This window comes from Bidens hawaiensis, unplaced genomic scaffold (assembly GCF_021521415.1).
Source record: "Bidens hawaiensis isolate Kalapana, Puna unplaced genomic scaffold, B.hawaiensis_p1.1 tig00012182_1, whole genome shotgun sequence".
NCBI classification, from domain to species: Eukaryota; Viridiplantae; Streptophyta; class Magnoliopsida; order Asterales; family Asteraceae; genus Bidens; species Bidens hawaiensis.
In genome coordinates, this window is record NW_027491980.1 from 419361 (window position 1) to 433611 (window position 14251).

At 34.7% G+C, this 14251-nt stretch overlaps 1 protein-coding gene across 1 annotated transcript; it reads right to left on the reverse strand.

Moving 5' to 3' along the window:
* Window positions 1-11903: 11903 nt before the first annotated feature.
* On the reverse strand, window positions 11904-12836 carry LOC143540180 (uncharacterized). Its single transcript, XM_077033314.1, has one exon. The coding sequence runs from the start codon at window positions 12834-12836 to the stop codon at window positions 11904-11906; it is 933 nt and encodes a 310-aa protein (XP_076889429.1).
* Window positions 12837-14251: the final 1415 nt, after the last annotated feature.

Below are 14251 nucleotides of genomic sequence, written 5' to 3' on the forward strand. Positions count from 1 at the left end.
TGGAGTATTTAGGTAAATGTAGCTCCAGAATAAGTTCAAAACTTGCACAGTCTCATGTTGAAGAACTTTTGAGATTGATGTGAAGATGTTTTTTGGATTTTGATAGAAGAAGACTAGTGGAAAATGATGGTACAAAGTATAAACTTATAATACGTAAATGTTATAACAAGATTGAGTAAATCAACCTTATCATTTTTTTTTCTTTTTCTATTTTTGTTATAAAGATATGCACCAACTTATATAACCTTGGTGAAGTATTAAGTTGCCTGTTTTGTTATGACTGATTTGAGATTTTAACCATTTGTCTTGGCATATTCTTTCATGTCTGGACTTTAAAAGCGTCATGTATGGAGTTACGAATGTTATGTATAATTATTGTATTCATGAACCATCTTTATCACTTTAAATTTTTTTATATAAATTAATAAAATTAAAATAAAACGTGTAGTACTATGCTACTAGCTACTAAGGACTAACCATTAACCCCCCCAAATCATTAACACTGCATTTTCGGGTTTAAAATACAAGGAAAAGAAATGATAAGATTGGATAGCGGAAGAAATGAAAAAAATATATATATGTAAAAGAAATTCTCGAGTTAAAATAAAAGAATGGAAAAGAAAGTGTCAATTACATTCTTGAGTTAGATATGAAGGAAAAAAATTGTAACTTTACAATCATGTCCTTATTATTGAGTTAGATAGGATGGAAAATATGGGGTAAATTAGTAATATTATACATGACTATAAACTTTCCTTCCGAATCCGGCCATATTTGGCTGGAAAGTTTTGGAGGAAAAAAACACTAACTTTTCTTTCTATTCTCTTTCTTTTCTTTTAATGAAAAAACTCAAGAATGAAAAAAGAAAAATTTTCTTATCTTTTCTTTTCCAAACCCTTAAATAAAAATCTCAAGAATACAGTGTAAAAGTTGTATGGTCCTACGGAGTACGGATTCACTCCACTTGGTCGGATTGGATTTTTGTTGACTCGTTTCAAAAACCGCAATTAGTGGTTCAACGTAAGAGTTTCTTTAAAGATCTATCGATCTTAAATATTTTGGTGGTCTGAGTATGTGAGTGCATGTGGTTCTTGGGTGGGTGACTCTGGTGGAGTTAGTAGAAATGATGGTGATTCAGTTTCAGATTTGTCTTGCCAGATGTTGATAACGGGAGGGGAGGATCGATGTAGCGGTTGAGGGGCTTGTAAACATTTTTTTCTTGGTCTTTTGCTTGCTTCCTTTATCTCTTTGTTGTTTTCGATATCTTTGGGTCAATGATAAGCGGTGCACTTAAACAAAAGAGCTTGCCTAAAACACTTAAATTTATAGCATCTCCAGCACCGACATTGGTTTGATAATTTGATGAGTGCCAAACCAAGCAAATATAATAAATGGTAACTGAAACCTAAGGCCAAGTAGTATGGTCATGAGATGACCACTAGTCTGACGTGGCACCAGAATGGTCAACGGAATATTAACCCCCCCCCCCCACAATCTCCATTCCACCGGTGGAATGGTGCACTTGGTCCATTCCACAACCCACACAACATTCTCTTTCTCTCTCTCTCTCTCTCTCTCTCTACATTTAAATAATATAAAGAATTAAGAATGACGAATGATAGGTGTAACAAATATCGAGTAGTGGGGATGAATGGTATAGGATTTGCTAAGACTGTGAATAGATAACGGTGGGTATAACGTATGACCTAATATGACTCTCATTGACTAGTATTAGTGGAAGTATTTTGAAAGAAAAAGGGGGTTTTAAATAAACTTAAAATTAACAGCTGGTTAATTTATTAACAAAATTGGATATTTAATTATTTTAAAACGTTGATTAAATCGTAGGGTGAATTTAGACATTTCAAAACTAATTCCAACACAAAGACAAATTCTTGAACGGATTCGAGTTATGATCACTAAAAATCATGGTGTAATGATCCTCTATTTAAACGGGTTGTATGAATACCAAAATCACGCCATTCGAACATCAGTCTATCTAATGTCTAAACAAGCGAAGCTCGGCAATTAGTCACCCGCTACTCTAACCTCACGTTGGTTCTTATCTTAGCGTAGTTCGCCGTGATACAAGTATCAATTATAATTAATCACACACCTCATCCTTCGAAATGTTTATATTAAAAATTATAGCTTGATTAGGATTTTACAAAATTATGAACTTTATTAGAAAAAACTAATAAGTTGATTCTCTTCACATAATTAATCGATGAACACTCACGTCACGGCTTCACCGACTCTATTTAGCCCAGTTCTTGTTAATCGTGGGCTGCTTTGTTTGTGGCCTGTTGGTCGCCAAGCCCAACACACCTTTTTGTTTCCTTTTTTTACTCTTTTTTTCCTCTTTTCCAGCCAAACGTTTAGGGCCGTGCAAACCGTTCGCTGCTCGCTCAGAAAATGCTTGTTCGTTTTTTCGTTCGATTGTAAACGAGTCGCTTTGCTTGGTTCAGTTTGTAAACGAGCCAAGAAACGAGCAAAGGTCTGCTCAGTTCGGTTCGGTTCGGCTCGAATATTTTTAATTTATTTTATATATAATTAATTATTTATGAACAAATATATAAATATATAGACAACATACATAAATGTAAGTATATAATTCTTTAAACCCTTTAAAATTTTCCCAATTCTGTCAGATTTATAGTTTTATTTGTTCACTTTAAGTTTTCAGAATACCAGAAGCTTGTTTACATGTTTATTATATCTCAGTTCAAATTTATTTCTTATAAAAAATTACAACCTATTATACGTTTGTCTGAAAACTACTAATTTGTTTACAAAATACATTATTTACAACCTTCAATCTTGTTTCTTACTGAAAATTTTAAAGTAAAAAAGAAATAAATAATGCTTGAAAATCGCTCGATATTTGATCGAAAAATCGCTCGACTCGACTCGGCTTGTGAACACCCTACAAACGTTAGATGAAGCTCAGATATTTTTATCCAATCTTCTGTTAATACGTAGCTTTATCCAACTTTAATCATATTACAAACACCTCTTTGTCTTCTTAAGTGTCATTTAGAGCATGCTTAGAATTAAGTTTGAAAAATGCTTATTGGTGTTTTCAAAAGCCAATAAGTTAAATTGTGTTTGGCAATCACAAAAATCTTTTTTATTTTAGCTTTTTGATATGGTTAAAAAACAGTTTTCCAAAAACCTTAAATCTGACTTTTAAAAAGCCAATAAGCATTTTTCAAACTCAATTCTAAACATGTTCTTAACTTGACCATTAATATTATCAATAACTATCAAGTATAGATTTATTGTAAAACTAGGTTAGTTACCCGTGTTACATATACAGGTGGAAAATAAAGAGAACGCAATATGTGTATGTAATATATTTTAATGAACTTCAAATATTATAGTTATAAGAATGGATAATTTTAAATAATTTATAAATTTAATTAAAACATAAATAATTATTTGATTTTGGTTAACAAGAATAAGAAAAAGAAGATATAAATCGTTTGAATATTATACAATTTGTATATTGTGAATTATGAAAAACCTCAATAACTAAATATAATTTTGGTTTTATACTTGAAAATGCATTATTATATATGTTAAGTTAACAAATCTAACACAATTACCACTTAAGTGGAGTTAGTAACCATCTTTATTTTGAAATATGAGGTCTTGGATTCAAGACCTGTATCACACAATAATTTATTTTTCAAATTTTTACAATGTCTTACTGTCATGGAAAACGGATCATGAGTTATAATAAGAAAACAGATCATTGGTCATTATATAATAGGAAATCGCTAACACGACATTTACTTGGCATCTTATGTGAATAGTTTAGTTGAATGTCATGTGAACAATTATCTTCTCTTTTAGTAGTATAAGTTAGATAACTAGATTATATGTATTTATAAAAATTTATACATAGTGCTTTAAAAGTAATACATAAAGCGGTTACGTAAGCTTCACACCTTCTCTCTTCACTAGCATGATAATCTTTCATACACTGTTAAACGGGTGTTCGTGCGGTGCGGCGGTAAACACAAACCCTACTAATCACGTAACATTTTAGGTTTTATTGAATTGAAAAAATCGATAGTAATAGCATATTAGATCAAAGAGAATAAAATGATTATTTTATAGTGTAATTTAAAACACATATAAAAGCGTATTAAATAATTATAAGTGTTTAAAAATTGTGGGGACGTTGGTTTGAGAATAAAATTAAATGATATGTGCAGATAAAGATGAAAGGAGAAAGTTGCAAGCATTTATTAAAATTTTAAACTTGAGTAAATATTAGAGGGTAACGTTGTAATTTTCTAAAGGTGGTGGGACTGCCTAACGCACCCCTAACCATCTTTCACCTTTTCTCCCATTCACGTCAGCATCACATCATTCTCTCTCAGCCCATCTTTCAACCATGAAAATATTCATATTTCACCCAAATCAATCTTTCGCCTATTGTATTTTTAATTTGTATAGAGAGAGAAGTTGGGGTAGTCATCCAGTAGCCAAGTTTTTTCTGCCCCAAGAGACCCGAGAGGTTTTCCCGAGACCTTTGAGGAGTGCACTCCGTCCACCCTAAGAGTAAGCGTAGTGGGCAAAATGTGGGAAGTTTTTTGAGCGAAATGGGGTTACCACCCCCCCCCCCCCCCCACAGCGTGACGATGAGATAATATTGATATACAAATCACTACACATAGCCTAATGGATGGAAATGTTTAAAAATACACAAGGGCCCTCGTAATAACCTTAAATCATTGGTCAACAAATCTACCGCTCTAGCTCCACTCTATAAAACTACATGACTGCATTTACTATTTAGTGATCAACAAACCAAAGCAACCATTGCCATCTCACTCTTTAACATAAAAACATCTCAATCCCAAAAGACAATCTTTGCATTCTTCCAACGGTAAAATCATATATTCTCCCATACATTGCCAATTTCTTAATATTCTAATGAATTATTTTCACTAGAATTAAAGTATTTGTTTAATATTCTAATAAATTTTTTTGATTTAATCACTACCTTGCTAATTTTTTCATATTTACAGGCCGAAATGTTGGTCGATATCAATGTCAATGTTAATATCAACAAACCATTTCGAATCTTCGTCGGCTACGACACACGCGAACACGTCGCGTTCGAGGTGTGCCGCTACTCGATCATCAAACGCTCTTCGATCCCCGTAGAAGTCATTCCAATCAAACAATCCGAATTGCGCAAGAATAACTACTTTTGGCGGGAACGTAACAAACTTGAGAGTACCGAGTTCTCGTTCACGCGCTTCCTGACGCCGTTTCTGGCGGGTTACGAGGGCTGGGCCATGTTCGTGGACTGCGATTTCTTGTATCTTGGAGATGTTAAGGAGTTGAGTGAGCTGGTTGATGAGAAATATGCATTGATGTGTATACAACATGATTACGCTCCAAAGGAGAGTACGAAGACGGACTGGGCGGTTCAAACGAGTTACCCGCGGAAGAATTGGTCGTCGATGGTGTTGTATAACTGCAGCCATCCGAAGAATAAGGTGTAGTTAAACTCTTTTAAGTGTGTGTAAATGATGGTGTGCATGAGTGTAAACGAGCCGAGCCTGGGCTGGCTAGGCTTGAACTCAGCTCATTTTAACTTACTGGAGCTCGAGTTCGGCTCAGGAGTTAACTTTTTCGAGCTCGGGATCACTCGTTTATTATTTATTTATTAATTAATTTATATATGCTTTTACTTATATTTATATATTTTAAGAAAGACCTAAAACGAGCCTAAGCTCGGCTTGAGTTCATGTTGTACCTTAAATGAGCCAAAGTTTGGCTTGAGCTCCACTATGCAATGAGGAATTAATATAGAGAAGTCCAGGTAAAACTTAAAAAACAAGGCTCGTTAAGGCTCGACAAGCCTAAACGAGTTTCCATACAAGGCTCATGCCCTGGCTCGATAACTATACTAGCTTTATTTGACACCCGGGCTCGGCTTGTTTCGAGTTTTTGAATTTTTGAAATAATTTGGTTTCGGTTTTTTGTTTGAGTTTGATGCGGTTTCGTTTTACCATATGGGTTGAAAATTCTGGACCGAAAAAAAGTTGTCCAAAAATAATGAATACTGGCCTAAATTTTGGTTAGTTAATGATTAATTTATTATTATACATTTGGGGTAGAGATTTGGGTTAAACTTTATATTAAACTATTATAAAGTTCTTAAAGTTTAAAACAAAAAATTAAAATCTATAAGTTTGATTCGGTTCAGTTTTTACGTAAACATAAAACCCAAATGTCAACTTTTGTTTCAATTTGATTATTTCGGTTTATTTTTTCGGTATTGGATTTGTTTTTTCAATTTTATACACACCCTAATAATTATAATTATGGCTATATTCTTAACCCATATTTACCCTAATAAAATGGTCAAAAAAATGGTCAAAAAGATGCATTTGTGACCGATGGATTTTGTGGTTGGAACAAACGAGAGAGATTGGTTGGTCATGTGGGTAAGCCGAATAGTTACCACAACAGAGCACTTAAAATATGTGAAGACTTGATTCGACCAAAACAATCTATAGGTTTTGCCTTTCAAAAGAAAAGCAAAAAAAATAGTGACGAGTATAGAATCCGATTAAGCACCTCGGTTATTCTTGCTAAAGCTTTTTTGAATGGTGCAATAGCTTTCTGTGGTCATGATGAGTCTGAAACTTCAATTTATAAAGGACATTTCTTGGAGTTTTTAAGATTATTGGGTGAATTAAACGAGTCCATTGGTAAAGTTATATTAGGAAATGCTCCGGGGAATAATCAAATGACGTCTCCCAAAATTCAGAAAGACATATGTAATTGTTTTGCACAAGAAGTTTTAAAAAGGATTTTTGAAGAACTAGGTGATGATGTGTTTTCTATATTAGTTGATGAGTCTCGGGATATATCTAAAATGGAACAAATGGCTGTCGTTTTGAGATATGTTGACAAATATGGAGTTGTTAAAGAACGATTCATTGGCCTTGTTCATAGCATGGAAACATCTGCGGCTTGTCTGAAATCGGCTATTGATGAATTATTTCACAATATAATTTGAGTTTGGCAAGGGTTAGAGGTCAAGGGTATGATGGTGCTAGCAATATGGCTGGTGAGTTTAATGGTTTGAAAGCTTTAGTTTTGAAGGATAATTCTTCGGCGTATTATATACATTGTTTTGCTCACCAGCTTCAACTAGTTATTGTGGCCCTTGCGAACAAACATGGTGACATTTTTTTCTTTTTTGATAAGGTATCAACTTAATCAAAAAAGAACATGAAAATAGATTCAGTGGGGTCTCAACTACTTTGTTAGAAAATATGTTTGGTTTAAATTCTTGCAATTCATTTTCTAAGTTTGATATATCTAAGATAGTGTTATGAGATATGTCCGAATGATTTTAGTAAGGAAGAAAGATGGTGTATTTGGGTGATGATCTTACGACCTTTATCACACTTTAAAGGAAAACGATAAATTTACAAAAATGAGTGATAAGTATTTGAACAATGCTTTAATTTGTGCGGTCGAAAGAGAAACGTTTGATAAAATAAAAGAAGAGGATGTAATGTCTCGATTTCAAGTTTTCAAAAACCGAATAGGAGAAATTTGCACAATATGTGCTTAAATTTATTTATTATCGTATTTCTATACATAAAGGGCGGCTATGAGGCAGGGCTGGGTGGTCGACCGGCCTGACACCCCAATAGGCTTAAATTTTTATTTTTAATGTTTAAACCCAATTACTCAACTAATTTAAGGGCCAATTTTTTCGCCTTCGGCCTAAAAAATTTTCACGGTTCTTGGAGATGGCACTGGTTTACATTGTGTGAAATACGGTAAAAAAATCTTTTGAACATTACCCCTGAAATTGATGTCTAGATACGCCACAGTTAATAGCATGGTTGGTTATGGCTGTCAATTTTACCCGAAACCCGAAATCCAACCAAAAAAAACCCATACTTGAGCCCGAACTAAATCGACTCGAAGAACCCAAACCCGAGAAAAGACTAACCCAAACCTGAACCGAAGTAATTCGGGTTGGTTCTCGGGTTTGAATTATAAGTTTCGAGTCAACCCGAAAAACCCGAATAAACTTTTAGTTTTGAAATTAAATATATTTTTAGGTATGATAGGATAAGTCTTAGCCACTAAAGCTATCAGAATTTGGCTCTAATCGACTGTTGTCATTCTAACTATTATGGATGGATTGTTTATTATTAATTCATGTTTTCCGTTTATTACTAATAGCAACCATAATTGAACAACCAAATCACGCCCGATTGAATACGATTATGGTTCGAGTTAGTTTTACTCTTCTTTTGAATCGTTTTATCAAGTTATATTGGTTTATTATTTGATTATTTACGTTATAAGTAAGGAAGAATATGTTGTTTAAATTTTAGCATTATAGTTTTTTTAATTTTTTTTGTTTTGTTTTTATGTGTTCTTTTTTCTATGATACTCGAAACCCGATTAACCCAAACCGAACCCGAAAACCCGTGAAAGATTTGGGTTGGGTTTCGGGTCAGTATTTAAAACTATGAAACCTGAAGAACCCAACCTGAAAAACCCAAAACCCAATAAAAGAACCCGAAACACTATGGCTGGTGAGACTTGGAATTTATTCTCTAACCAGACAAGATAGAAAAGCAATTCAAATAATACAAAAAAAAATCCCTTATTCGGGAATATCTATTACGATAATAATATTATGCGACCACAATGACATTGATTTGAATCACAAAAATACAAAAGGGTTCTAATTATATCCATGGATAATTGGAACTTGGAAGAGGGTATCACATGGTTTAGAGAACACATGCTCTTGATTATTGGAGCAAGGTGTGCAAGTAGCTTGTCATGTAATTCTAAAGAATATGACTATTCAAAAATTAGAGAACACATGCTCTTAATTATTGGAGCAAGGTGTGCAAGTAGCTTGTCATGTAATTCTAAAGAATATGACTATTCAAAAACTTCACGGCCCGCTTGAAAATATCTTGAAAAGGCTCAATTCTAAACGCGCTGGCTCGGCTCATGGCTTGGTCTTGTCGGTTGTCACAATGACGACAGACACGTAGACAGTCTTGAAAGCACGACTATAGTTTAGGGGTGGTGACCCGTTTTTTTGGAAAACTAAATTTTTTGCCCCTACAAGGTTTGAACCTATGACTTTCTATTCCACAACCTAACAACCTTACCATCCCACCAAAGTGAGAATGACCATGAGTGGTGACCGTTGTTCTTCAAAGTTTGAAAGGAAAGAGAAATTCTCTTTGGAGAAACGCAGGTTCAACTCAAGGGTTAAAACCTAAATCTCGACCGGGTAAGAGTTCAAACTACTCACCACAAGTTCTAATCCTGTTGCACTTGCAAAACAAAACATCGTGAGCTCGTTACGAGAAAGGATAGATGGGGGGTCTTCTCGTAACCACATTCCAGCATGAGAATCAATATCGATTGTAGAGTAATATATGAGTCTGTGTATGAAGGAGAGTGTCGTTAAACCGTTGGTCCAAGCGAGGTATTTATAGTCAGAGAGATAGAGAATGATTAGCCATGCTGTCACTATCATGAGAATATTTTGTTCACATGGGAGAGCATGTACGAGGTCTCCGATTGGTTGTAACAGCTGGTGGACATGGACGGCTGTTATCAGGAGGTACAGTGTTGGTGCCTTGTGATTGGCTCAACGTGCGATTGCAATTCCCTTTTATCCTAGTTGTCGTTCTTAAGGAATTTTGGTCTGTGATTGGCTCGTTCTTAAGGAATTTTGGTTAGGGTTTGCAATTCAGAAAGGGGTGGCGGCGCAGCTTGTTGCCCGCCTACCTGCTATATTGATGTAATATCTATGTTTCTACATATTGGAACCCAAAACAAACACACAAGCAGTAAAATTAGGCATTGCATTGTAGGTTTTAACCCTTGAGTTGAACCTGCGTTTCTCCAAAGAGAATTTCTCTTTCATTTCAAACTTTGAAGAACAACGGTCACCACTCATGGTCATTCTCACTTTGGTGGGATGGTAAGGTTGTTAGGTTGTGGAATAGAAAGTCATAGGTTCAAACCTTGTAGGGGTAAAAAATTTAGTTTTCCAAAAAAACGGGTCACCACCCCTAAACTATAGTCGTGCTTTCAAGACTGTCTACGTGTCTCTCGTCATTGTGACAACCGACAAGACCAAGCCATGAGCCGAGCCAGCGCGTTTAGAATTGAGCCTTTTTAAGATATTTTCAAGCGGGCCGTGAAGTTTTTGAATAGTCATATTCTTTAGAATTACATGACAAGCTACTTGCACACCTTGCTCCAATAATTAAGAGCATGTGTTCTCTAATTTTTGAATAGTAATATTCTTTAGAATTACATGACAAGCTACTTGCACACCTTGCTCCAATAATTAAGAGCATGTGTTCTCTAAACCATGTGATACCCTCTTCCAAGTTCCAATTATCCATGGATATAATTAGAACCCTTTTGTATTTTTGTGATTCAAATCAATGTCATTGTGGTCGCATAATATTATTATCGTAATAGATATTCCCGAATAAGGGATTTTTTTTTTGTATTATTTGAATTGCTTTTCTATCTTGTCTGGTTAGAGAATAAATTCCAAGTCTCACCAGCCATAGTGTTTCGGGTTCTTTTATTGGGTTTTGGGTTTTTCAGGTTGGGTTCTTCAGGTTTCATAGTTTTAAATACTGACCCGAAACCCAACCCAAATCTTTCACGGGTTTTCGGGTTCGGTTTGGGTTAATCGGGTTTCGAGTATCATAGAAAAAAGAACACATAAAAACAAAACAAAAAAAAATTAAAAAACTATAATGCTAAAATTTAAACAACATATTCTTCCTTACTTATAACGTAAATAATCAAATAATAAACCAATATAACTTGATAAAACGATTCAAAAGAAGAGTAAAACTAACTCGAACCATAATCGTATTCAATCGGGCGTGATTTGGTTGTTCAATTATGGTTGCTATTAGTAATAAACGGAAAACATGAATTAATAATAAACAATCCATCCATAATAGTTAGAATGACAACAGTCGATTAGAGCCAAATTCTGATAGCTTTAGTGGCTAAGACTTATCCTATCATACCTAAAAATATATTTAATTTCAAAACTAAAAGTTTATTCGGGTTTTTCGGGTTGACTCGAAACTTATAATTCAAACCCGAGAACCAACCCGAATTACTTCGGTTCAGGTTTGGGTTAGTCTTTTCTCGGGTTTGGGTTCTTCGAGTCGATTTAGTTCGGGCTCAAGTATGGGTTTTTTTTGGTTGGATTTCGGGTTTCGGGTAAAATTGACAGCCATAACCAACCATGCTATTAACAGTGGCGTATCTAGACATCAATTTCAGGGGTAATGTTCAAAAGATTTTTTTACCGTATTTCACACAATGTAAACCAGTGCCATCTCCAAGAACCGTGAAAATTTTTTAGGCCGAAGGCGAAAAAAATTGGCCCTTAAATTAGTTGAGTAATTGGGTTTAAACATTAAAAATAAAAATTTAAGCCTATTGGGGTGTCAGGCCGGTCGACCACCCAGCCCTGCCTCATAGCCGCCCTTTATGTATAGAAATACGATAATAAATAAATTTAAGCACATATTGTGCAAATTTCTCCTATTCGGTTTTTGAAAACTTGAAATCGAGACATTACATCCTCTTCTTTTATTTTATCAAACGTTTCTCTTTCGACCGCACAAATTAAAGCATTGTTCAAATACTTATCACCCATTTTTGTAAATTTATCGTTTTCCTTTAAAGTGTGATAAAGGTTATAAGATCATCACCCAAATACACCATCTTTCTTCCTTACTAAAATCATTCGGACATATCTCATAACACTATCTTAGATATATCAAACTTAGAAAATGAATTGCAAGAATTTAAACCAAACATATTTTCTAACAAAGTAGTTGAGACCCCACTGAATTTATTTTCATGTTCTTTTTTGATAAAGTTGATACCTTATCAAAAAAGAAAAAAATGTCATCATGTTTGTTCGCAAGGGCCACAATAACTAGTTGAAGCTGGTGAGCAAAACAATGTATATAATACGCCGAAGAATTATCCTTCAAAACTAAAGCTTTCAAACCATTAAACTCACCAGCCATATTGCTAGCACCATCATACCCTTGACCTCTAACCCTTGCCAAACTCAAATTATATTGTGAAAATAATTCATCAATAGCCGATTTCAGACAAGCCGCAGATGTTTCCATGCTATGAACAAGGCCAATGAATCGTTCTTTAACAACTCCATATTTGTCAACATATCTCAAAACGACAGCCATTTGTTCCTTTTTAGATATATCCCGAGACTCATCAACTAATATAGAAAACACATCATCACCTAGTTCTTCAAAAATCCTTTTTAAAACTTCTTGTGCAAAACAATTACATATGTCTTTCTGAATTTTGGGAGACGTCATTTGATTATTCCCCGGAGCATTTCCTAATATAACTTTACCAATGGACTCGTTTAATTCACCCAATAATCTTAAAAACTCCAAGAAATGTCCTTTATAAATTGAAGTTTCAGACTCATCATGACCACGGAAAGCTATTGCACCATTCAAAAAAGCTTTAGCAAGAATAACCGAGGTGCTTAATCGGATTCTATACTCGTCACTATTTTTTTTGCTTTTCTTTTGAAAGGCAAAACCTATAGATTGTTTTGGTCGAAGCAAGTCTTCACATTTTTTAAGTGCTCTGTTGTGGCAACTATTCGGCTTACCCACATGACCAACCAATCTCTCTCGTTTGTTCCAACCACAAAATCCATCGGTCACAAATGCATCTTTTTGACCATTTTCCTTGAACAAGTAACAAACCATGCAGAAAACTTTATCCGCCTTTACACTATACTCTAACCAATATTTGAAGCTAGCAAACCATTCAGGATTAAAACTTCTTAGTTTACCACCAATATCTCGTTTTGGATAATCATGACCTTGCAGTTGACAAGCACCTTTACTCAAATATGCAAGTCTAATTTCATCTCTTTGGTTAACATGATAAGATGAAATCGGTTTCCGTTCGGAGGGATCCCATGGAAGGTCTTCCAAATCAATTTTCTTAGATGCATTACTTGAAGAAGACGAGGGCTCAAACTTTCTTTTCAATGATTCTTGCATGATTAACCCTAAAGTTCAAGTTTTTAAGAAAACTAAGTCACAATCTAACAACAATATATAACATACAATAACCAACATGAGTATAAATGTATAATTATATATAAAATCAATCAACTAATTAGCCCTAAAATTACCTTTAGTTTGAGACAAAATCAGAGGAAACAAAGACTTATAAGACCAAAGAGGGGTGAACGGTGGCTGGAGTGAGGCGGAGGCTGGCCGGAAAAACTGAGAGAGGCGTGAGTTAGGGATAAGCAGTGGGGTTGAGATGTGTGTGGAGGGTGTTACGTCTGATGAGTGATGAGTTGGATTGGGATATGTTAAAACCCATGGGCCAAAAGTCAAAACTAAAACTAATATAAAGTAAATTTTTAAAAAACGAAATACATAAAAAAACGGGAAAGAGCAAGGCTCGAACTCGGGTCATTCGTGTGGTATTGGAAGGGGGTTTCCACCAGACTAGAATGGTAATATTGATATGGGGTCCAGGTGTTAATTTATATGGGGTCCTTCAAAAATTTTCTATATCGCTTCTAAATAAATTTTAAAAAACATTGGTGTCCCGGGACCCCGACGGCTACTATGTAGGTCCGCCCCTGTATGTGAATATGTATTTGAACTAATTTAGACGACTGTTAGGTTGTTAGGTAGGTGTAAGTATCCGATCTATTGCTTATGGCCTGTTTAGTTATGAAATGAAGTGAATACTGAATTAATGACTTCGGTTCGTCGTCTTCGCCGTAGGCTAGATTAGCAAGTAATCTACCGTCTGTTTACCTCAATTATAGTTTTACATACAGAAACAAGCGTGTTTTTATTACTTTATTTGTGCACGCCAACTGTTCGACGATATGTCAATATGTAATTGAACAAATTTAGATGACTGAAATGAATTGAATACTGAATTTAAGTACATTCGTCGTCGTCTTCGGTGGCGCCGTAAGTTAGATTAGTAAGTAATCTACCATCTGTTTACCTCAGTTATAGTTTTACATACAGAAACAAGCACGTTTTTATTACTTTATTTGTGCACTCCAACTGTTCGACGATATGTCAATATGTAATTGAACAAATTTAGACGACTGCAGTTAGTTTTTCGATCACAATGTTATAGC